Source organism: Rattus norvegicus, chromosome 13 (assembly GCF_021556685.1).
Source record: "Rattus norvegicus strain SHRSP/BbbUtx chromosome 13, alternate assembly SHRSP_T2T, whole genome shotgun sequence".
NCBI lineage: Eukaryota > Metazoa > Chordata > Mammalia > Rodentia > Muridae > Rattus > Rattus norvegicus.
The window spans coordinates 23,512,561-23,530,739 of NC_141546.1; the positions used below are offsets into that span (position 1 = coordinate 23,512,561).

Sequence of the window (18,179 nt, forward strand, 5' to 3'; positions counted from 1 at the left end):
GCATTTATTGACTTAAGAGAGGAAAGTTAAGTTGAAAGCTGTGCTTAGTCATCTTGGAACATCCTCTGGCTAGGCAGGTATGTTCAGCAACAAATTACAGTTTGAAAAGTTGCTTGGTAACACAAGCATTAGAAAACTTGAATATTGCTGAGATGATAATGACATGTGCAAGCCAGTTCTTTGTTCTGTGAACTGCCATCTTCAACACAGAGCAGGCAGCTATTTGAAGGGCTAATGGTTTGTTTGCATTTTAATATTTCTCATTGAAACCAAAAGCTTCTTTAAAGAAATACAGGAGTCTACTTAGAGTTACTGTATATTGAACCCCTTTAAGATGAAGTATTAACAAGCCCGAGATTATCTATAAATTCTAAGTTATACAACAACTTGCTTGTAATCAACCATTTTTTCAAAGAATGTTATTTTATGAACCAAAGTTGGCAACATCACATGAATTTTACATTTGGGTTTGGGAGAATTTGTATTTTAGGAAGTGATAGCTTTGGTCTGGTCTCAGGGTCAGTGCTTGTCAAGAGATGAGCTTGAAGGGGCTCGAGACCCCAAAAGTACAACAATGCCAAGCAACCAGAGCTTCCAGGGACTAAGCCACTACCTAAAGACTATACATGGACTGACCCTGGACTCTGACCCCATAGGTAGCAATGAATATCCTAGTAAGAGCACCAGTGGAAGGGGAAGCCCAGGGTCCTGCTAAGACTGAACCCCCAGTGAACTAGTCTATGGGGGGAGGGCGGCAATGGGGGGAGGGTTGGGAGGGGAACACCTTTAGGAAGGGGAGGGGGGAGGGGGATGTTTGCCCGGAAACCGGGAAAGGGAATAACACTCGAAATGTATATAAGAAATACTCAAGTTAATAAAAAAAAAAAAAAAAAAGAGATGAGCTCTACCTGTTCTCTGTTTTAAAACAAAATCAGGGAAGATGCCCCTTATGCTCCATCTCAGAACAGGTGAGTGCCCCCATGCGACACTGGCCTTTTCCTACCCATGAGTCCCACTACCAGCATCTGTCAGCTGAAATCTCTTGAGGGCATTGCACTATTAAAGAACAGAAAGAATCTATTTTTTACATGTGTTCTGACTTTGAGTCATATCTGCTACTTTTAAGATTTTATTCTCTTCTAAGCAAATGTGTCCCCATTCCTGCCTGTTCCTAGTACACAAGGTTTTTTTTTTTTTTTTCAGAACAGTGAACAGAAAGTTGACCTCTACTGTTTTTGAAGGTCAAAGTTAACCTGATCTGGGAGCACCTGGGCATTAGGGTCCTTATATCTGTACAGCTTATATCTGACAAGTCTTACAGTTTTCTAGAAGTCAGTGAGTGTGAGTTGAAGTAAGGGCCTCTCCTCTTTAAAGTTTAGAACACAGTGGGGTGGTTAAAGATGAGCAGAAGGGTTAGAGAAGGCCAACAGGCTCTTCCTGCTTTGTCAACGTAGATCAATAGAGTTGCTGAGCTGTCTTTTGCTCAAAACACTGTCAGAACTTTCTCATTCCCAGAAAGACTTGAAGGTCAGGTACACAGTTTCTTAAATATTCCTCCAGAGTTAGGTTCTCTTTATTCACATGTGCTCTGGTCATCATTTGTTCCTTCTAAACACACAAACCATGCCACACTCTATAGGTGGACTGACTCGCTAACTACTTTCTCTGCTATTGTTAAGAATGAAAGCCATTTATTTTCTCTTATAGTTTAATCTGTCTAGTGATTTCTATTCAAACTAAAGTTGGATTTGAAATTTGGATAGCTCTATTTTTTTTTATTATTATTTTTTTTTATTAACTTGAGTATTTCTTATATACATTTCAAGTGTTATTCCCTTTCCCGGTTTCCGGGCAAACATCCCCCTCCCCCCTCCCCTTCCTTATGGGTGTCCCCCTCCCAACCCTCCCCCATTGCCGCCCTCCCCCCATAGATAGCTCTATTTTAACTCTGAAAAATTTAACCCCTTCTATATTTATTTACTAAGTTCCCACTTAAGGTCCTGATGTTAAATTTTGTCATGGAATTATCTAGATTCTTAAGCTGAACTGTTATGTGTTCTGTGGTGATAGAATCAGAATGATAAAAGGGTTGAAAATTCTGTGGTCTAAGGTACCATATGCTAGCCATATCAGCTAATGGTGAAGAAAGTAGACTAATTAGCTTAAAGTGTCTTCAGTTAATTTACTTGGGATAACAGCTTTCTAATGATTATTGCATTGGACAACATGGATCTCTAGGGATCTCTCACCAAGGATCCTGATATAAGAAATTATGTGAATATTAATTAGTTTCTAATCTGTTCATCTTTGATGAAATTGTTCCTCCACATTTTAGCATTTAAAATTTTATTAGGGCCAGAGGCTGAGCTTAACGTTAGAGAACTTATCTGGTGTACAAGAGGCCTTGATTTGGATCCCTGGTACTGCAATACATAAGGCATTAATCCACAAAATTTTCTTGCTGTCAAAAATTAAAAAAAAACATGTGTAGCAATGTATTTGCACAGGATCCCAGATTTAGCATAGATGAAATTGCTTTGAACTTTCCCTCCCTGAATAATTGGCATTTTACAGTTGAAAGTAAAGGAATGAATACATAGAAAAGATCATTATTTTATTGAAAATGTAATTTGTAACTTCACAACATTTATAAGCTTATGAAGTGTCCAGATATCTCCTAAAGCAATTAGATGATTATACTAATCAGTTTTAAAAGAAGGTATGATTTTTCTCCAGCTCACTTAACGCAGGTCACAGATTCATGTTACAGTAGAAGAAACTGTGTTTAATCATCCCTTCATCTGTTTGTTGAATTTTTCTTCAGATAATGTATGTATATATAGAAAAAAGAAGGAAAGCAAGAAGGGATAGAGAAAATAGAGCTATCCTTCCCTCACTAATGCATTCTTAGTAGGGACTCTGAGATAGAAAAGAAAATGAAGCGATAGAAACTTGTTTCCAGGCTAACGTAGCTGCAGCAACTTTGTTTTATTTTCTGGACACAAGGCACAGCCACCACACTTAAGGAGAAGACATTCTGCCAAAGAAGAGGATGCTGTTGGTAGCATTGTGCTTGATGAGGAATAAGAAAGGGTGATCACAATTGAAGTCTTCGGTTATCTGTGCTGATGTTAAACTGACTTCTACCCCCGTGGCAGCAGCAGCTTCTGTCCCCTCTTCATTTACCTCCACAAAGGACTTGTGTAAAACTTTAGACACCACTAGACCTTGAGTGCTGCTCATGCCTGAGAAGTCAGCCTTCTTTGAGTCAAAGGCGTCCACCATCCCCATGTGCTGCAACGGACCTGGGAGGTCATACTTCTCTTCCACTTTGAACCGTGGCAAAGACAAATACAAGTCGATCATGTTCATGTTCTCTGCTCTTGTCCACTCTAGTAACTTGTCAGCAGTGAGCTGTTCTTCAAGCTGTAAAAGTATAAGACATTGCCATGATTGACAGAAAGACTGTAACTTACATGGACAATGATTTAAAGTGAAACCGTTAGCAATAAATAAGTACTGACTTTTGGTTTAGATATTATTTATTTAGAAAATTTCAAGTAAAATTTTATTTCTGATATCCAAAACCAGAATCATTGTTTTGTACAAAATAAATTGTATACATAATTGTTTATGCTCCCAGCCACCTATCTTATTTTAACAGGTGATTCTTTATATTTTCCTGTACATAATATTACATTTTTTGATTTTATTCAATTTCCTTGATTTTTATTTTTTTTATTCAAAATAGTTATAATCACTTTCTACACTGCTATATATTTCTTTCAATAAAGTTTGACTAGTTCCCTTTAGTGGCATCTTGTTGATATTTAACATTCATAACTTTGCTTAATTCATGATTAGGCAAGCATGCAGTATGATTCAGGCTCTGTATAAAATGCTTATACTCCTGCATGCAGTACAATATCTCCTTTTCAAATTTTCATTATTGTCATGTTTAATTAGTTTCCTAGTGTCTTGGTTGAATTTGCTCCATTAGGAAGAATCACATAATGGAAGAAAAAACACAGAAACTTTACCTTCTTCAGACCATCAATTTCCATTGGCAGCAGGATGAACATACTTAGCTCCTTGCCTTTGTATGGTATTTCCACCATCTTGGCCTGCACATCCTCCAGAAAGATGAAGTTAAATTCGTTTTTTTGCCTCATCATCTGGACAGGTTTACTTGTATTCTGCAACAAAGCAGCATGTCAAACACACATCAAGGGTGACATAGAACAGCACAGATGACATTTTCAAGATACAACACACATCAGCATCCTTTGAAGGGATAACACTGACGTTTTCTGAAGCCTAGACAAAAGTCTTTTTAGTTACTACTAGTTAAATGAAAAAATAAAACACAAGGCAGTTTTCATTTTAGACTTTCTGTGGCATCACTTATATTGAAGCTAAATCATTCACACATCACCAAACGGCATTATGTAAATAAACTGCCAACAGTACCTTGTTCAGCCAAAACTTGTCTTCTTCGGTATGCTTTTCATCGAACTTGTGATTCCATTGTCCTTTGAAATACACTGCATTCACCAGAACCAGGATAGTGCTACTGTTCAGGCTTCCCTTAGGAAACAAGTCTTTGATTTTTCCTTCAAGGGAAAGAACAAAGTGTCTATCATCAGTACAAGGAGCTTTTCTGGAGGATGCTTTACAAGAGTTCACCACTGATCACTTATCACTGTTCACCCTGTTGTATTTAAATGGATTGGCTTTCTGCCAACTTCTCCATAGTTCCTCTTGCCTCACTTCATATTTACAGAGACCACCCCATAATCTCCAGTGGCCCTCCCATTCAATACCGTTTGTTTGGTTTTCCACCCAGGAATTAATCTTCTTTTCACTTTCTTCTGCGGCATGTGCAAAGTCAAGGGATTCCACATTAGCTTGGTAATATTCCTTAATGTCTTCCAAAAATGTCTTTGAGATGTAAAAGAAGCAAAAAGAATTAAAGATAACTTGAACCTCATTTAAATTGTATTAGTTTTGATGAGAGTATAATCAGATTTCTGATGCTGATGGCAACTGTTAGTCTATGAATACATAGATTTTTTTTGTTTTTTTTTTTTTTACTCAGGTAATATGGAGGCAATGTGAGAACAGAGTAGATTGAAGGCAATCTTACAGTAACATACCTCTGGCAGAGGACAGGTGGAAAAGAGCCTGACTCACAAATTTCATAGTAAATTGTCCCGAGAGAGCTGTTTGACTGATGAGGTATATTACCACTCAGTTCAACCATTGCAATCTCCTTTGATCACATGGAGGAAATGCTATATTATCTGCTACCTCCCTAGTTCTTCCCAGGATTTCCCCAAGCCTGCCTAGTCCAGAAATATCCCACTTGAAATAATCTCTTTCTGTCATCTCTGTGAGTCAGTGCTGGGTCATTCCTAACATCTCATGACAAGTCTGGTTGTCTACAATGTTTCATTGAAGAGTTCCAGAGCCTTTGCATCACACAAAAATCACTAGGCTCCTGGACAACCCAGTGGGTTAGAATTTTGTCTATGAAGTCGGTGCTCCCTGAACAAGTTTTTTCTGTCTGAATCTGCCTGGATTGACTTACACATATGGCCATTCTGATATGCAGGACCTAGGATCCAGATTAAATGGATGCAGAACCAAGTGCAACTTACCTGGAGAAATGGGAAACCCTTTGCTCCATAGATACTGTTGGCAGAATTCAGGTCATAAGCATCATTGGATTTGTTTAACTGAGTCATTAACTTTTGAAATTGTTCATGCACACTTTCTTCATCCTTCAATATCAAACACATGTTCATGAACTTACTCTGCTAATATAAATACTAAACCCACAAAATAAATACCCAAACACTTGTAATCTCAATGACAAGTTATTGAACATTTTCTGATGTTTGTTATATTTTACTGTAAATGTCTATAGTTTACATTCAACTCCTTTCATAAATGACTTTTGTCTTCCACATATCTGGTTAGCTGTGTTTTGAACCAAATATGTAGTACTTTTAGAGAGTTGTGGCATACGTTCTTTAAAACTATAGATTCTATGTCATTTCTAACAATCCCTAATGCATATTTATATTGTTTGCCCATTTAAAATGGTATTATAGTCAGACATGATTATATATATATATATATATATATATATATATATACTTTAATGGCATTGTGTAAGAGAAGTTGATTAAGATTTATTTTTCTTCTCTCATAGTAGATATTCTCTGACTGTAAGATAGCATATGCCCACGATTAATCTAGGGGATAGACTACATGGCAATAATATCAGTCTGAGTATGTCTAGATAAAAAACAAAAAGATTCAGAGAATTTAATGATTTCTCTAAAGAGATGCTCCAGAGCCAAATTGCGAATGTAAGTATGTCTGAATCAGAACAGTTATCTTTTCCTGCTCAGAAGGTAGCATGGTTAAGGCGCTAACTACATAGAGGTGTGATAACAGTCATTTTCCAAGATGTGCTTATTTGTCTTAGTATATGAATATATTCTTACTTCTCTTAATCCAATTGTTGAATTAAGATAAAATTGTTTTAATAATATTATTGTGATAATGAAAAATACTCTTGTCTTGCAATACTGTTGTCCAAACTTTCAAATGCTATCTTACTTTTAGCAACACACATTTTGGTGGGTATATGTTTTGTGTGTATATCCTCATTACTCCCACTTTGCTAGATTGTAGTCCCAGTACACTGGGGCAGAGCTTTCCTCGTGTTTCCCATGTATGAGGGGCAGAGCTAGACTTAATCTAGGCCATCCTCATCTCCATTCAATACTGAACTTCTGTAGTTAATGAATATAATGTCTTTGAGAAAGAAGTGTGACACTACTTCACCTCCCACCCTCTTTTGTTTGGAAATTCCACTACAGACTGATTCTTTTAAATGTAAAATGTTCACTTCCAATTATAATGCTGTCAAAAATCTGAAGCTTTTCTATGCATGAGGTACCCTGCACTTACATGACAGTCTGCAGACTTTTCTGTTGTCTTCTTTGTGGTTTCATGGAATTGAATAACCTGAGAGACACATTAAATGCAACAAGAAAAGTTCACTTACAATTATGCCTAAATCAAAGGAAATAAAAACAGAAGCAACCCCTGAAAAATAAAGTAAAAAAACTTGAAAATTTGGAAAAAATATACTAAACGTTTGTACAAGAGTTTGCAAACAACACCATATAGCTGATCTATCACCAGTCATATAAATAGATGTCCATCCTGCCAGTGTTTTGGGAACACATCCATTCATATTCCAAAGATGTGAACCAACACATTGCTTGCATCAATAGTCTGTATAGTTTAAGAAAATTTCTTACTGTGGGACACTTGAAGGCTGTTATCGTAGCCTAGAACCCAGCAGATATCAAGCACGGGATGGTGCTTGGGAAGGGTGTGTCCCTCCCATAGTCCCATGTTCACAGTCATGGCAATGCCTACTCAGCATCTTGTTCTTCATCCCAGGGATCAGGGTTTATTGTACACTGACACAGTGACTCCACCACTCGGTGGAGAGACAAGTTCAAACTGGCCAACAAAATGAAGCTTAGACCTACCTTCTCAATTTGTTTTTCAGTGTTTCCCTTGGCTCCGAGCTGGAGCATTGCTAATGCTGTCATTATGCTGAGAGGGGAATAGAAGATGTTGTCCTCTGAGTCTCTGAGCTGCCTGTACAGCTCAAGTGTGAATTGAGTAGTCGCTTTAGCAAACAAATGCATGATGGCTTTGTGTGACCTTAAAGTCCTAGAACAGCATAAATCCAGCACAAAGGTTAGGATGACTTCACTAAATAAAGCATTACTCAGTAATGATCAGTTCATAAGGAAAATGACAGACCTCTATCATCAGATTCTGGGAAACAAATTTATTATTACTTTTTTAAGCCTTCTGCCATGTACATCTCCTAACTAAAAGGTAAGAAGTCAGTGTCTTTAATGCTTTGCAAGCAGCTAATAGATAATCCTTTTATCTTTCCTTCCTTACCACTTGTGTTCAATTTGAGGGAAAGGTTTAAAATGAATTCTAAGATAAATATTTCTGTAGCTTTCTGGCAGTTAGGTGTCCAAAAATCTCCTGTCCACTTTTTCCTTTAATTTCTACAGTTGCCAGACACAAATCCTACATTCTTGGCAAGATACATATGTTTAACTCAAAATAAATTACTTAGATTAAAAAACAAATTGAATAAAGGTGGCATTTATCTTTTCTTCAGCAGATCAAGAGAAGTACAATCAGGCAAAATGTCACATACACATGATATAAAACACAACATTTTTAACCTAAAACATAGTTCATTCTGTTCAATAATGATAGCTGGAAGCACTTACTTGTCTTTCTGAAGGCAGAAGTGGGCAGGAAGGATAGGAGTCTGTGTGTGGTTGATCCTGAGATCTGGGATTTATACCTCTCGTCTTAACACTGCTGCCTAGTCACTTCAGTTGTATTTCAAGTAAATCAACTTCAGATTTCATAACCAGGCCAGTCTTTTTAGGTATGCAAATTTGTGAGAAAAGGGTGTCTTTACATCCTACCACTGTACTTCCTTTTGCCACAAGTCACATGACGGATTGCTTTGTAACCCTTTTCAGATGCTGACTCATTTAAAATGCACATAGGCATTTTTCCAATAGTGAAGATATTACTTTAAACCTTTAACCTTGTTACACTCCTGACAACTCTATTCTTCTGTATGACACCCTTGATTACCTTAAAGGTAATTACGGTGGAATTACCTTTAAGGAACAGCTTAGACACCGAACAAGTACAAAACTTACCTTTGGTACTTTTTCCTTAAGAAAGATTTCATTAGTTCTCTCAATTGGTCTATCACTAACTCTATGTAAATTGAAAAATGGTTCTAATTCTAGTCCAAAGTGATAGCCAAGATTCTTCAGAATATTTGTTGTTGATTTTTATTTTTGTTTGTTTGTTTTGTTTTGTTTGTTTCTTCATGATAATTTCTCTTGCCACAGTTACTTTATAATCCTCCCTAATCCTCCCTTGGATTTTTCTGTTGTTTAAAGAATGTTAGAAAATTACTTATCTTTTTAAATTGAGAAGAACAATTGAAACAAAAATGTTCATTTGCATGGCAGCTTTCTAATGTTTTATATGAACAACAACAACAACAACAACAAAAACCAGAAAAGTGATTATTTTTGTGTAATACAATAAATTATGTGAGTTGTCAAGACACAATCTCTTTCTCATTTCTTTGTTTTTATACTGAATGTCAGGGCCAAACACAGGTTATAAATATTGGAACCAGCTTATCTGCTCCTATGAAGATACCAAAGGCTGAAGGCCTCGCAGGAATTCCTCTGCACACAAGTCAAGTGGTAAGAACCCCAGATCCCCTCATCATCATCCCTGACTTCAAGCAGTATTACAGAGCAATAGTCAGAAAAACTATATGGTATCGATGCAGGGATAGGCAGATAGATCAGTGGAACAGAATTGAAGACCCAGAAATGAACCCACATACTTATGGTCACTTGATCTTTCACAAAGTAGCTAAAACCATCCAATAGAAGAAAGATAGCATTTTCAACAAATGGTACTGATTCAACTGGAAGTCAGCATGTAGAAGAATGCAAATTGATCCATGCTTATCACCCTGTACAAAGCTTAAGTCCAAGTGGATCAAGGACCTCCACATCAAACCAGATACACTCAAACTAACAGAAGAAAAAGTGGGGAAGAGTCTCGAACACATGGGCACTGGGGAAAATTTCCTGAACAAAACAACAATGGCTCATGTTCAAAGGTCAAGAGTCAACAAATGGAACCTCATAAAATTGCAAAGCTTCTGTAAGTCAAAAGACACTGTCCTTAGGACAAAATGGCAACCAACAGATTGGGAAAATATCTTTACCAATCCTAAATCTGATAGAGGGCTAAAGGAAGAACACAAGAAGGTAGACTCCAGAGAGCCAAATAACATTATTAAAAATGGGGTACAGAGCTAAACAAAATGTTCTCAGCTGAGGATTATTGAATGGCCAAAAAGCACCTAAAGAAATGTTCCACATCCTTAGTCATCAGGGAAATGCAAATCAAAACAACCCTGAGATTTCACTTCACACCAGTGAGAATGGCAAAGATCAAAAACTCAGGTGACAGCAGATGCTGGCGAGGACGTTAGAAAGAGGAACACTCCTGCATTGTTGGTGGGATTGCAAACTGGTACAACCATTCTGGAAATCAGTCTGGAAGTTCCTCAGAATATTGGACATTGCACTGCCTGAGCTATACCTCTCTTGAGCATGTACCCAAAAGATGCTCCAACATACACCTAAGACACATGCTCCACTATGTTCATGGCAGCCTTATTTATAATTGCCAGAAGCTGGAAACAACCCAGAAGCCCTTCAACAGAGGAATGGATTCAAAAAATGTGTCCATTGTGTCAGTGAAGTCACCAAAAACAATGACTTCATGAAATTCATAGCGAAATGGAATGAACTAGAAAATATCATCCTGAATGAGGTAACTCAATCACAGAAAAACAAACTTGGCAGGCACTCATCGATAAGTGGATATTAGCCAAAAAGCTTGAATTACCCAAGATGCAATCCACAGACCACAGGAAGTTCAAGAAGAAGGATGACCAAAATGCAAATGCTTCCACTCCTTCTTAAAAGGGGGAAAATATCCATAGGAGGGGATATGGAAGCAAAGTTTAGAGCAGCAACTCAAGGACTCGCCATTCAGAGCCTGTCCCACATGTGGCCCATATATATAGCCACCAAACTAGATAAGACTGATGAAGCTAAAAAATGCATGTTGAAAGGGACTGGATATAGATCTCCCCTGAGAGACACATCCAGAGCATGTCCAATACAGTGGTCAATGCTAGAAACAAGCCACTGAACTGAGAACAGGACCCCCTAGGAGAAAATTAGAGGAAGTATTGAAAGAGTTGAAGGAGCTTGCAACCCCATAAAAACAACAATGCCAATCAACCAGTTTCCAGGGACTAAATCATTACCAAAAGACTACACATGGACTGACCCACAGCCTGAAGGCCTAATAGGAAGTCTGCTATAGCCAGGGCCATAGGCCTACCAGGAGACCTCCGGCAATCAGGGACACAGAGGCAGGCTCCAGACAGATATACCAAGAACAGAGCTATCAGGGATATCCAGATAGTGAGAGGCAAGCCTAAGACCATAAGCTACAGGAGCCAATACACTTTGGCATCATCAGAACCTGGTTCTCCCAACACAGAAAGCGCTGGATATACCAATGAACCTGAAAATCAGGAAGAAGACTTAAAATCATGAGTCATGATGATAATAGAGTCCTTTAGGGAGGATATAAACAATACACTGAAAGAAATACAAGAACACAGTTGTAAACAGGTAGAAGCCCTTAAAGAGGAAACAAATTTCTTAAAGAAATACAGGAAAACACTATTAAACAAGGAAAGGAATTGAACAAAAGCTGTACAATACCTAAAAGTAGAAGTAGAAACAATAAAGTAAACAAAAATGGAGGGAACTGTTGTAATGGAAAACTTAGGAAACAGATCAGGAATTACAGATGTAAGCATGAACAACAGAATACAAGAGATAAAAGAGAGACTCTCAGGTGCAGTAACATCTTACAACTTATTGAAACAACTGTCAATAAAATTCAAACCCCACATCTTGGTAATTCACAATAAAAAGCAGAAATCTAAGAATAAAAGGAATAGAGGACCTGAACACATCTTGAACAAAATGATAGAAGAAAACGTCCCAAATCTAAAGAAAAAGATGGCCATAAAGGTACAATGAGCCTATAGAACTACAAATATTGGACCAGAAAAACAAAATCCTCTCATCACCTAATAATCCAAACACTAAATGCACAGAACAAAGAAAGAATGTTAAAAAGCTTTGAGGGGAAAAGACCGAGTAACACATAAAAGCAGACCTATAAGAATTACATCAGATTTTTCAAGAGAGGTACTAGAAGTCACATGAACCTGGACAGAAGTCATGTAGACTCTGAAGAACACAAATGCCAGCCCAGCCTACTATACACAGCAGAACTCTCAATAAACATAGATGGAGAAACCAAAATATTTGAGGACAAAACTAAATTTAAAGGATATCTATCTACCAATCCAGTCCAAAAGAGGATTCTAGAAGGAAAACTCCAACAAAAGGAGGAGGATAGATGCACCAAAGAAAACCCAAGATATTAATCATTTCACAACAAAGGCAAAAGGAGTAAATGTGTTATAGGTGCACATAATGCCACCTATAACAACAAAACAGCAAATCATTTGTCTTTAATATCTCTCAACATCAGTGGACTCAATTCCCCTGTCAATAGACATAATCTAATAGTCTAATATCCCCTGGATAGTCAAACAGGACCCAACATTTTTGCCGCAAATGAGAAATACACCTAAATGAAAAAGACATATATTGCCTAAGAGTGAAAGCCTGGAAAAAGTCTTCTAAGAAATTGGTTTCAAGAAACAAGCTGGAGTTGCCATCCTAAAACACAAAAAAATAGACTTTCAACAAAAAGCTGTCAAACCTCCTACAGACACTCTGACACATTTGGCAGCAGGCTTTTTGAGGACAGCCGCACGGAGGACAAGAAGTCCTTTTTCCAAGATGACCACGGGGAAGATTCTGAAGGTGCAGAAAACAGGCCCTTCTGTCGGAGGAGGCCACCAGCCCCCTCGCTTCCATCGCCTCCGTCGAGAGTCCCTAGGCCTGTGGGGACCTGAGGAGGAGTCCCATCTGCTGGCAAGCCAGTGGCCAGGCCGGCCCAAAGTCTGTCCTGGGGACAAGAGTGGTCCTGGAGGTCACAGATTCCCAGAGCTTTCCTACCAGAATTCTTCTGATCATGCCAATGAAGAGTGGGAGACCGCTTCCGAGAGTAGGGACTTTAGCGAGCGTAAGGAGCGTTGAGAAGGCCTCGCAGCTGAACCTGAAGCACAAGGGAATGGTGGCCTCTCTGGGGACAGTCTGGGTGAAAAGAAAGAGCTGGCCAAGAGGAGCTTCTCCAGCCAGAGGCCCCTGGCTGACAGACAGAGCTGCAAGCTGGAGCCGGGAAGGTTTGGGGAGAAGCCTGTTAGGCCAGGTGGGGGTGAGACTTCCCCCCGCTGCGAGAGCCAGCAGAGTGGGACGTCTCTGAAAGTCAAAAGGTCTCCAGATGAGGCCTTGCCTGGAGGCCTTGGAAGCCATTCACCCTATGCCTTGGAGAGGACCACTCATGGCAGCTCTGACGGTTCTGAAACTACCAGTAAGAAAGCAGAGAAAGAGGTTTCTTTGGCTGCCCAGAGGGCTGGTGAGCAGGAAGAGGCCCGGAAGCAGTTTGATCTGGGCTATGGAAATGCTATCTTTGACAACTGTGGTTCCAGCCCTGGGGAAGAGAATGAAGTAGGCTCCATGGTGGGCGAAGGCTTCATCGAAGTCCTGACCAAGAAGCAGCGCCGCCTGCTGGAGGAGGAGAGAAGGAAAAAAGAACAGGCTGCTCAGGTCAAAGGTCGAGGCCTTTCCTCACCGATTCCTCCTCGCTTTGCTAAAAAGCAGAATGGCCTGTGTCTGGAGCAAGGAGACGTGGCCGTGCCTGGCAGCAGCCTGGGCACTGAGATCTGGGAGAGCAGCAGCCAAGCCCTCCCTGTGCAGGGCGCCGCCAGCGACTCTTGGAGGACAGCTGTCACTGCCTTCAGCAGTGCTGAGCCTGGCACCTCAGAGCAGGGTTTTAAGAGCAGCCAGGGAGATAGTGGTGTTGACTTGAGCGCGGAGTATCGGGAGTCGTCTGCGACCTCCTCACAGCGCAGTTCCCCTTATGGTACTCTCAAGCCAGATGAGATGAGTGGGCCTGGCCTGGCGGAATCCAAGACCGACAGCCACAAGGACCAAGCTCAGAAGCAGTCTGAGCACAAGGACTCAGAACAAGGCTCTGGACAGAGCAAGGAACACAGACCAGGACCCATCGGCAATGAGTGGTCTCTGAAAAACAGAAAGGGCTCGGAGGGGGCCGAGCGACTGCAAGGGGCCGTTGTCCCGCCTGTTAATGGGGTAGAGATTCATGTGGACTCCGTGCTGCCTGTGCCGCCCATCGAGTTTGGAGTCAGTCCAAAAGACTCTGATTTCAGCCTGCCACCTGGGTCTGTTTCTGGTCCCGTGGGGAATCCAGTCGCCAAGCTTCAGGATGTCTTGGCTAGTAATGCAGGACTGACACAGAGTATTCCTATCCTTCGGGGGGATCACCACATCCAGAGAGCCATCGGCCTCTCCCCCATGTCTTTCCCCACTGCAGACCTCACGCTGAAGATGGAGTCTACACGCAAGGCTTGGGAAAACTCCCCCAGTTTGCAGGAGCAGAACTCTCCAGGCGGTGCAGGCTCGGGCATCCAGTCTCCATCCTCTGTGGGCGCCTCCAACGGGGTCAACTACAGCTCCTTTGGTGGTGTGTCAATACCGCCCATGCCTGTGGCTTCTGTAGCGCCTTCTGCTTCGATTCCAGGCAGCCACCTCCCACCTCGGTACTTGGATGGCCACGTTTTTGCAAGTCAGCCCCAACTGGTTCCTCAGACCAGCAACAGAGTTACCAGCAGGCTGCCACTGCCCAGCAGATCTGGATATCCCTTCACTCGTCTCTGCAGGCACAGGCATAGCTTGGGCTGAGGGGTGGACTCTCTGCCTCCCAGTCCCAGGAGATCTTCAGCTCCCTGCAGCCTTTCAGGTCTCAGGTGTACATGCACCCCAGCCTGTCACCACCTAGCACTATGATCCTCTCTGGGGGCACGGCCTTGAAACCCCCATACTCTGCATTTCCCGGCATACAGCCCTTGGAGATGGTGAAGCCACAGTCTGGCTCACCCTACCAGCCCATGAGTGGAAACCAGGCCCTGGTCTATGAGGGCCAACTGGGCCAGGCTGCTGGGCTGGGTGCCTCCCAGATGCTGGATCCCAGCTCCCACAGCAAACTATGCCACTGCCTCCGTATGGCTCTGGGCAGCAGCCACTGATCCTGCCACAGTCCATTCAGCTGCCTCCAGGTCAGAGTCTCTCCGTTGGAGCCCCCCGGAGGATTCCTCCACCTGGCTCCCAACCACCAGTCCTGAACACCAGCAGAGAGTCCACTCAGATGGAGTTGAAAGGCTTCCACTTTGCCGACAATAAACAGAATGTTTCTACCGGAGGCTCCGCACCATCCCCGAAGGCCTACAGGCCTAGCTCTGCTAGCCCCAGTGGGAAGCCCTCTGGATCAGCAGTTAACATGGGTTCTGTGCAGGGACACTACATTCAACAGGCCAAGCGAGTGGATGAAAAGCCCAGTCTGGGAACCGTGAAGCTGCAGGAGGCCTCTTCAGCCACCTCCCAGAAGAAGCAAACCGGAGCAATCAAGCCACGGGCAGTCAAGGTGGAGGGGAGTAAAGCCTGAAGGTGCCTGGCATCTCTTGCCTCACCCTAACAGAGATGGTGCATCACACCAGCTTGGACAGCCACCACCTGGGACTTGCCAGATCCACCGTCCCACTGTCCTACCACCTGGCCTGGTCAGAGCTCTCTTCCACTCCCGAAAGCTCCTGAAAGTTCCATCATCAGCCATCCCGCATCGTGGATATATGGCATTGACCTGCTTGCTTTGGTACAAAAGAGCAGACGCCCTCCTTCCTGCCCCTCTGCGCGGTGACTGTGGAGTGAGCCTCAGTGCAGTGCAGACCTGCCTGCCCGCCCCGTTCCCTAGGCGCAGTGGTTTGGCAGCAGGGTCATTTTAGCTGGAGGCTTTTTTTGTTTTAAAAAGCATCTAAGGTTTTTACAAAGGGGAAATGAGAACAAAATGCTAGCTACGTCTGTATAGCTGAACTTTTATACAGTCCTCGCTGTCCTCTCTGCTCTGCTGTCCCCAGTGGTCGCCTTTTATCTGTCCTGTTTGACATGTCACAGCGCTACCTTAAGAGGTGATTCTTAAGAGTCACAGTCACACACACACACACACACACACACACACACACACACACACACACACACGTTGGCTAATCTTTGGGGTTTGGAGGACGTGAATGGACACTCTGGTTGGCCCCTAGCCATCTTGGGCACTGTGAAGTTGGTATCTGAGTTTAGCTCCAGCCGCTGGCATGGAGTTAATGTTCCAGAATAAGAATGATCTGTTCTGGGCCCTTCTGTTGTCGTGGGGCACACTGAGTACTGCACACCAGAGGAATGTTGGAGTTAGTCACCATTTTGTAATCCAGATTGGCCCCACTCAGGGACTGTGCATCTAAGGCTCCGTGCTTTAGCCCCTTGGGTGGCTTTGTTCCCCACTCACTTCCTTTCCTCTTTGTGCAGCCTGCTGTGTCCATCTGGATCCCTGTCCATCCATCCACCCCTCACAGCTTATCACCAGAATCAATGTAAGGACACAGGTAGACACCCGTTAGCCAAGTTTGCCACAGGAAAGACTGTGGCACTCATCTTGTGTCCTTCACCCCTGGCAGCAGGGCAGGGTGTTGGGGTAGGGTTGCCAAGCAACAAGTGTGTTACCCTTCCTTAGAGAACTGGGCAGGGTCAAGGTATAAGTGGGCCTGCAGAGAAGCCTATACAGCCTCCCTCAGAGGGTGGCGTCTTCGACTGCTGCTGTTTGTGTGAGCTCCTGTGTGCGAAGCTTCTTGCTTCCACTAAGAATGAGGAAGTTTCCCCGTTGCTCAAAGGAGAATGAAGGGGGATTTCAGGGTGCTCAGCTGCTGTCTGGGATCCCCATTTAATTATCTGCCTGGGGATGCTGAAGACTGACTGCTTCAAAGAGCTCGCAGTTGGACAAGGGCTGGGACAAATGTGTGGGTCTGTCCTCAAGTGTCACCAGGGGCATGAGAGCAGAAATGCAGCTTAGGAGCTCTGAAGTGGCTTCGCCCTGTCTAGTTGGTTGCTGGAAGGAAGCACAAGTCTCCCCAGCATTACCAGACAGGGCAGCCTTAGTGCAGAGTTCCATTGTAACTGCAGCAGTCTGCTCCTTCCTCTCACCTCTGCTCTCCGACCTTTGTCCACTCTCTGTCCCATCTCTTCTCTTGCATCCCTCCTCAAACGCACTCCACTTAGGAGTCGCTGACGCAGATCTGCCTGTGCCCCTACTGCTCTCCCACCCCCTGGAAGTGTCTGGTTACTGTCCCAGTGATTGAGTCCTCTGCCACACTGCCAAGCTCTACCCTGTAAGACTCAGTAAAAGCCACACACAGTCACCTCTACCTGTCCTCCTTAGAAATGCGGCCAGACCCACCTCACCTAATGCTTGGTGGGCATGTGTCAAAAGAAGCAAACATTTTCTCCTTCAGAATTTTCACAGGATGCTGTTACAAACTCAAAGTGTGCCCTTTAGGTGAGCCTGCTGTCAGAATGGCAGTACTCCCTGTTAAGAAAAATTAGGAGGGCTGCCGCTGCAGAGAGCCCCTGGGCAGCACCCCATGAGCGAACCTGAGCCTCGGGACCACAGGTAAGACCAACTTTTCTGCTGCAAGAAAGCTGCCTGGTGAGCTTGGGACACACAGAAGCAAAATTTCTCTAGGACCGGGCACGTTCTGTGTTTACCGGAAGTCCCACACCCGCGGATCCCGGCCCGCAGCAGCTCTCTGCTCCCAGACCCGGTGAGAGAGAGACCCAACCGCCTGGTCAGGTGGGCACTCCTGAGGCTGCAGAGCAGAAGAGACCACCAACACTGCTCACCCCTGCCCACATCCCTGGCCCAAGAGGAAACTGTATAAGGCCTCTGGGCTCCCGTGGGGGAGGGCCCAGGAGCGGCAGGACACCTGCCTGAGACACCGCCGGAACCTGAAAGAAACAGACCGGATAAACAGTTCTCTGCACCCAAATCCCGTGGGAGGGAGAGCTAAACCTTCAGAGAGGCAGACAAGCCTGGGAAACCAGAAGAGACTGCTCCCTGCACACACATCTCGGATGCCAGAGGAAAAAGCCAAAGACCATCTGGAACCCTGGTGCACTGAAGCTCCCGGAAGGGGCAGCACAGGTATTCCTGGTTGCTGCCGCCGCAGAGAGCCCGTGGGCAGCACCCCACGAGCGAACTTGAGCCTCGGGACCACAGGTAAGACCAACTTTTCTGCTGCAAGAAAGCTGCCTGGTGAACTCAAGACACAGGCCCACAGGAACAGCTGAAGACCTGTAGAGAGGAAAAACTACATGCCGGAAAGC

At 43.2% G+C, this 18,179-nt stretch overlaps 1 protein-coding gene and 1 pseudogene across 1 annotated transcript; one reads left to right on the top strand and one right to left on the bottom strand.

Annotated features, from left to right (window-relative positions):
- Window positions 1-2,597: 2,597 nt before the first annotated feature.
- On the bottom strand, window positions 2,598-8,571 carry Serpinb3a (serpin family B member 3A). The gene is made up of 8 exons (XM_087581858.1): window positions 8,349-8,571; window positions 7,578-7,764; window positions 6,985-7,041; window positions 5,661-5,783; window positions 4,824-4,941; window positions 4,471-4,613; window positions 4,041-4,196; window positions 2,598-3,426 (listed from the first exon to the last, which is right to left on the bottom strand). Exons 2-8 carry the CDS (start codon window positions 7,737-7,739, stop codon window positions 3,022-3,024), a joined length of 1,164 nt encoding a protein of 387 aa, XP_087437984.1. The 5' UTR covers window positions 7,740-7,764; window positions 8,349-8,571; the 3' UTR covers window positions 2,598-3,021.
- Window positions 7,741-15,764, top strand: LOC148001559 (protein PRRC2B pseudogene; annotated as a pseudogene).
- The last annotated feature ends 2,415 nt before the right edge of the window (window positions 15,765-18,179 follow it).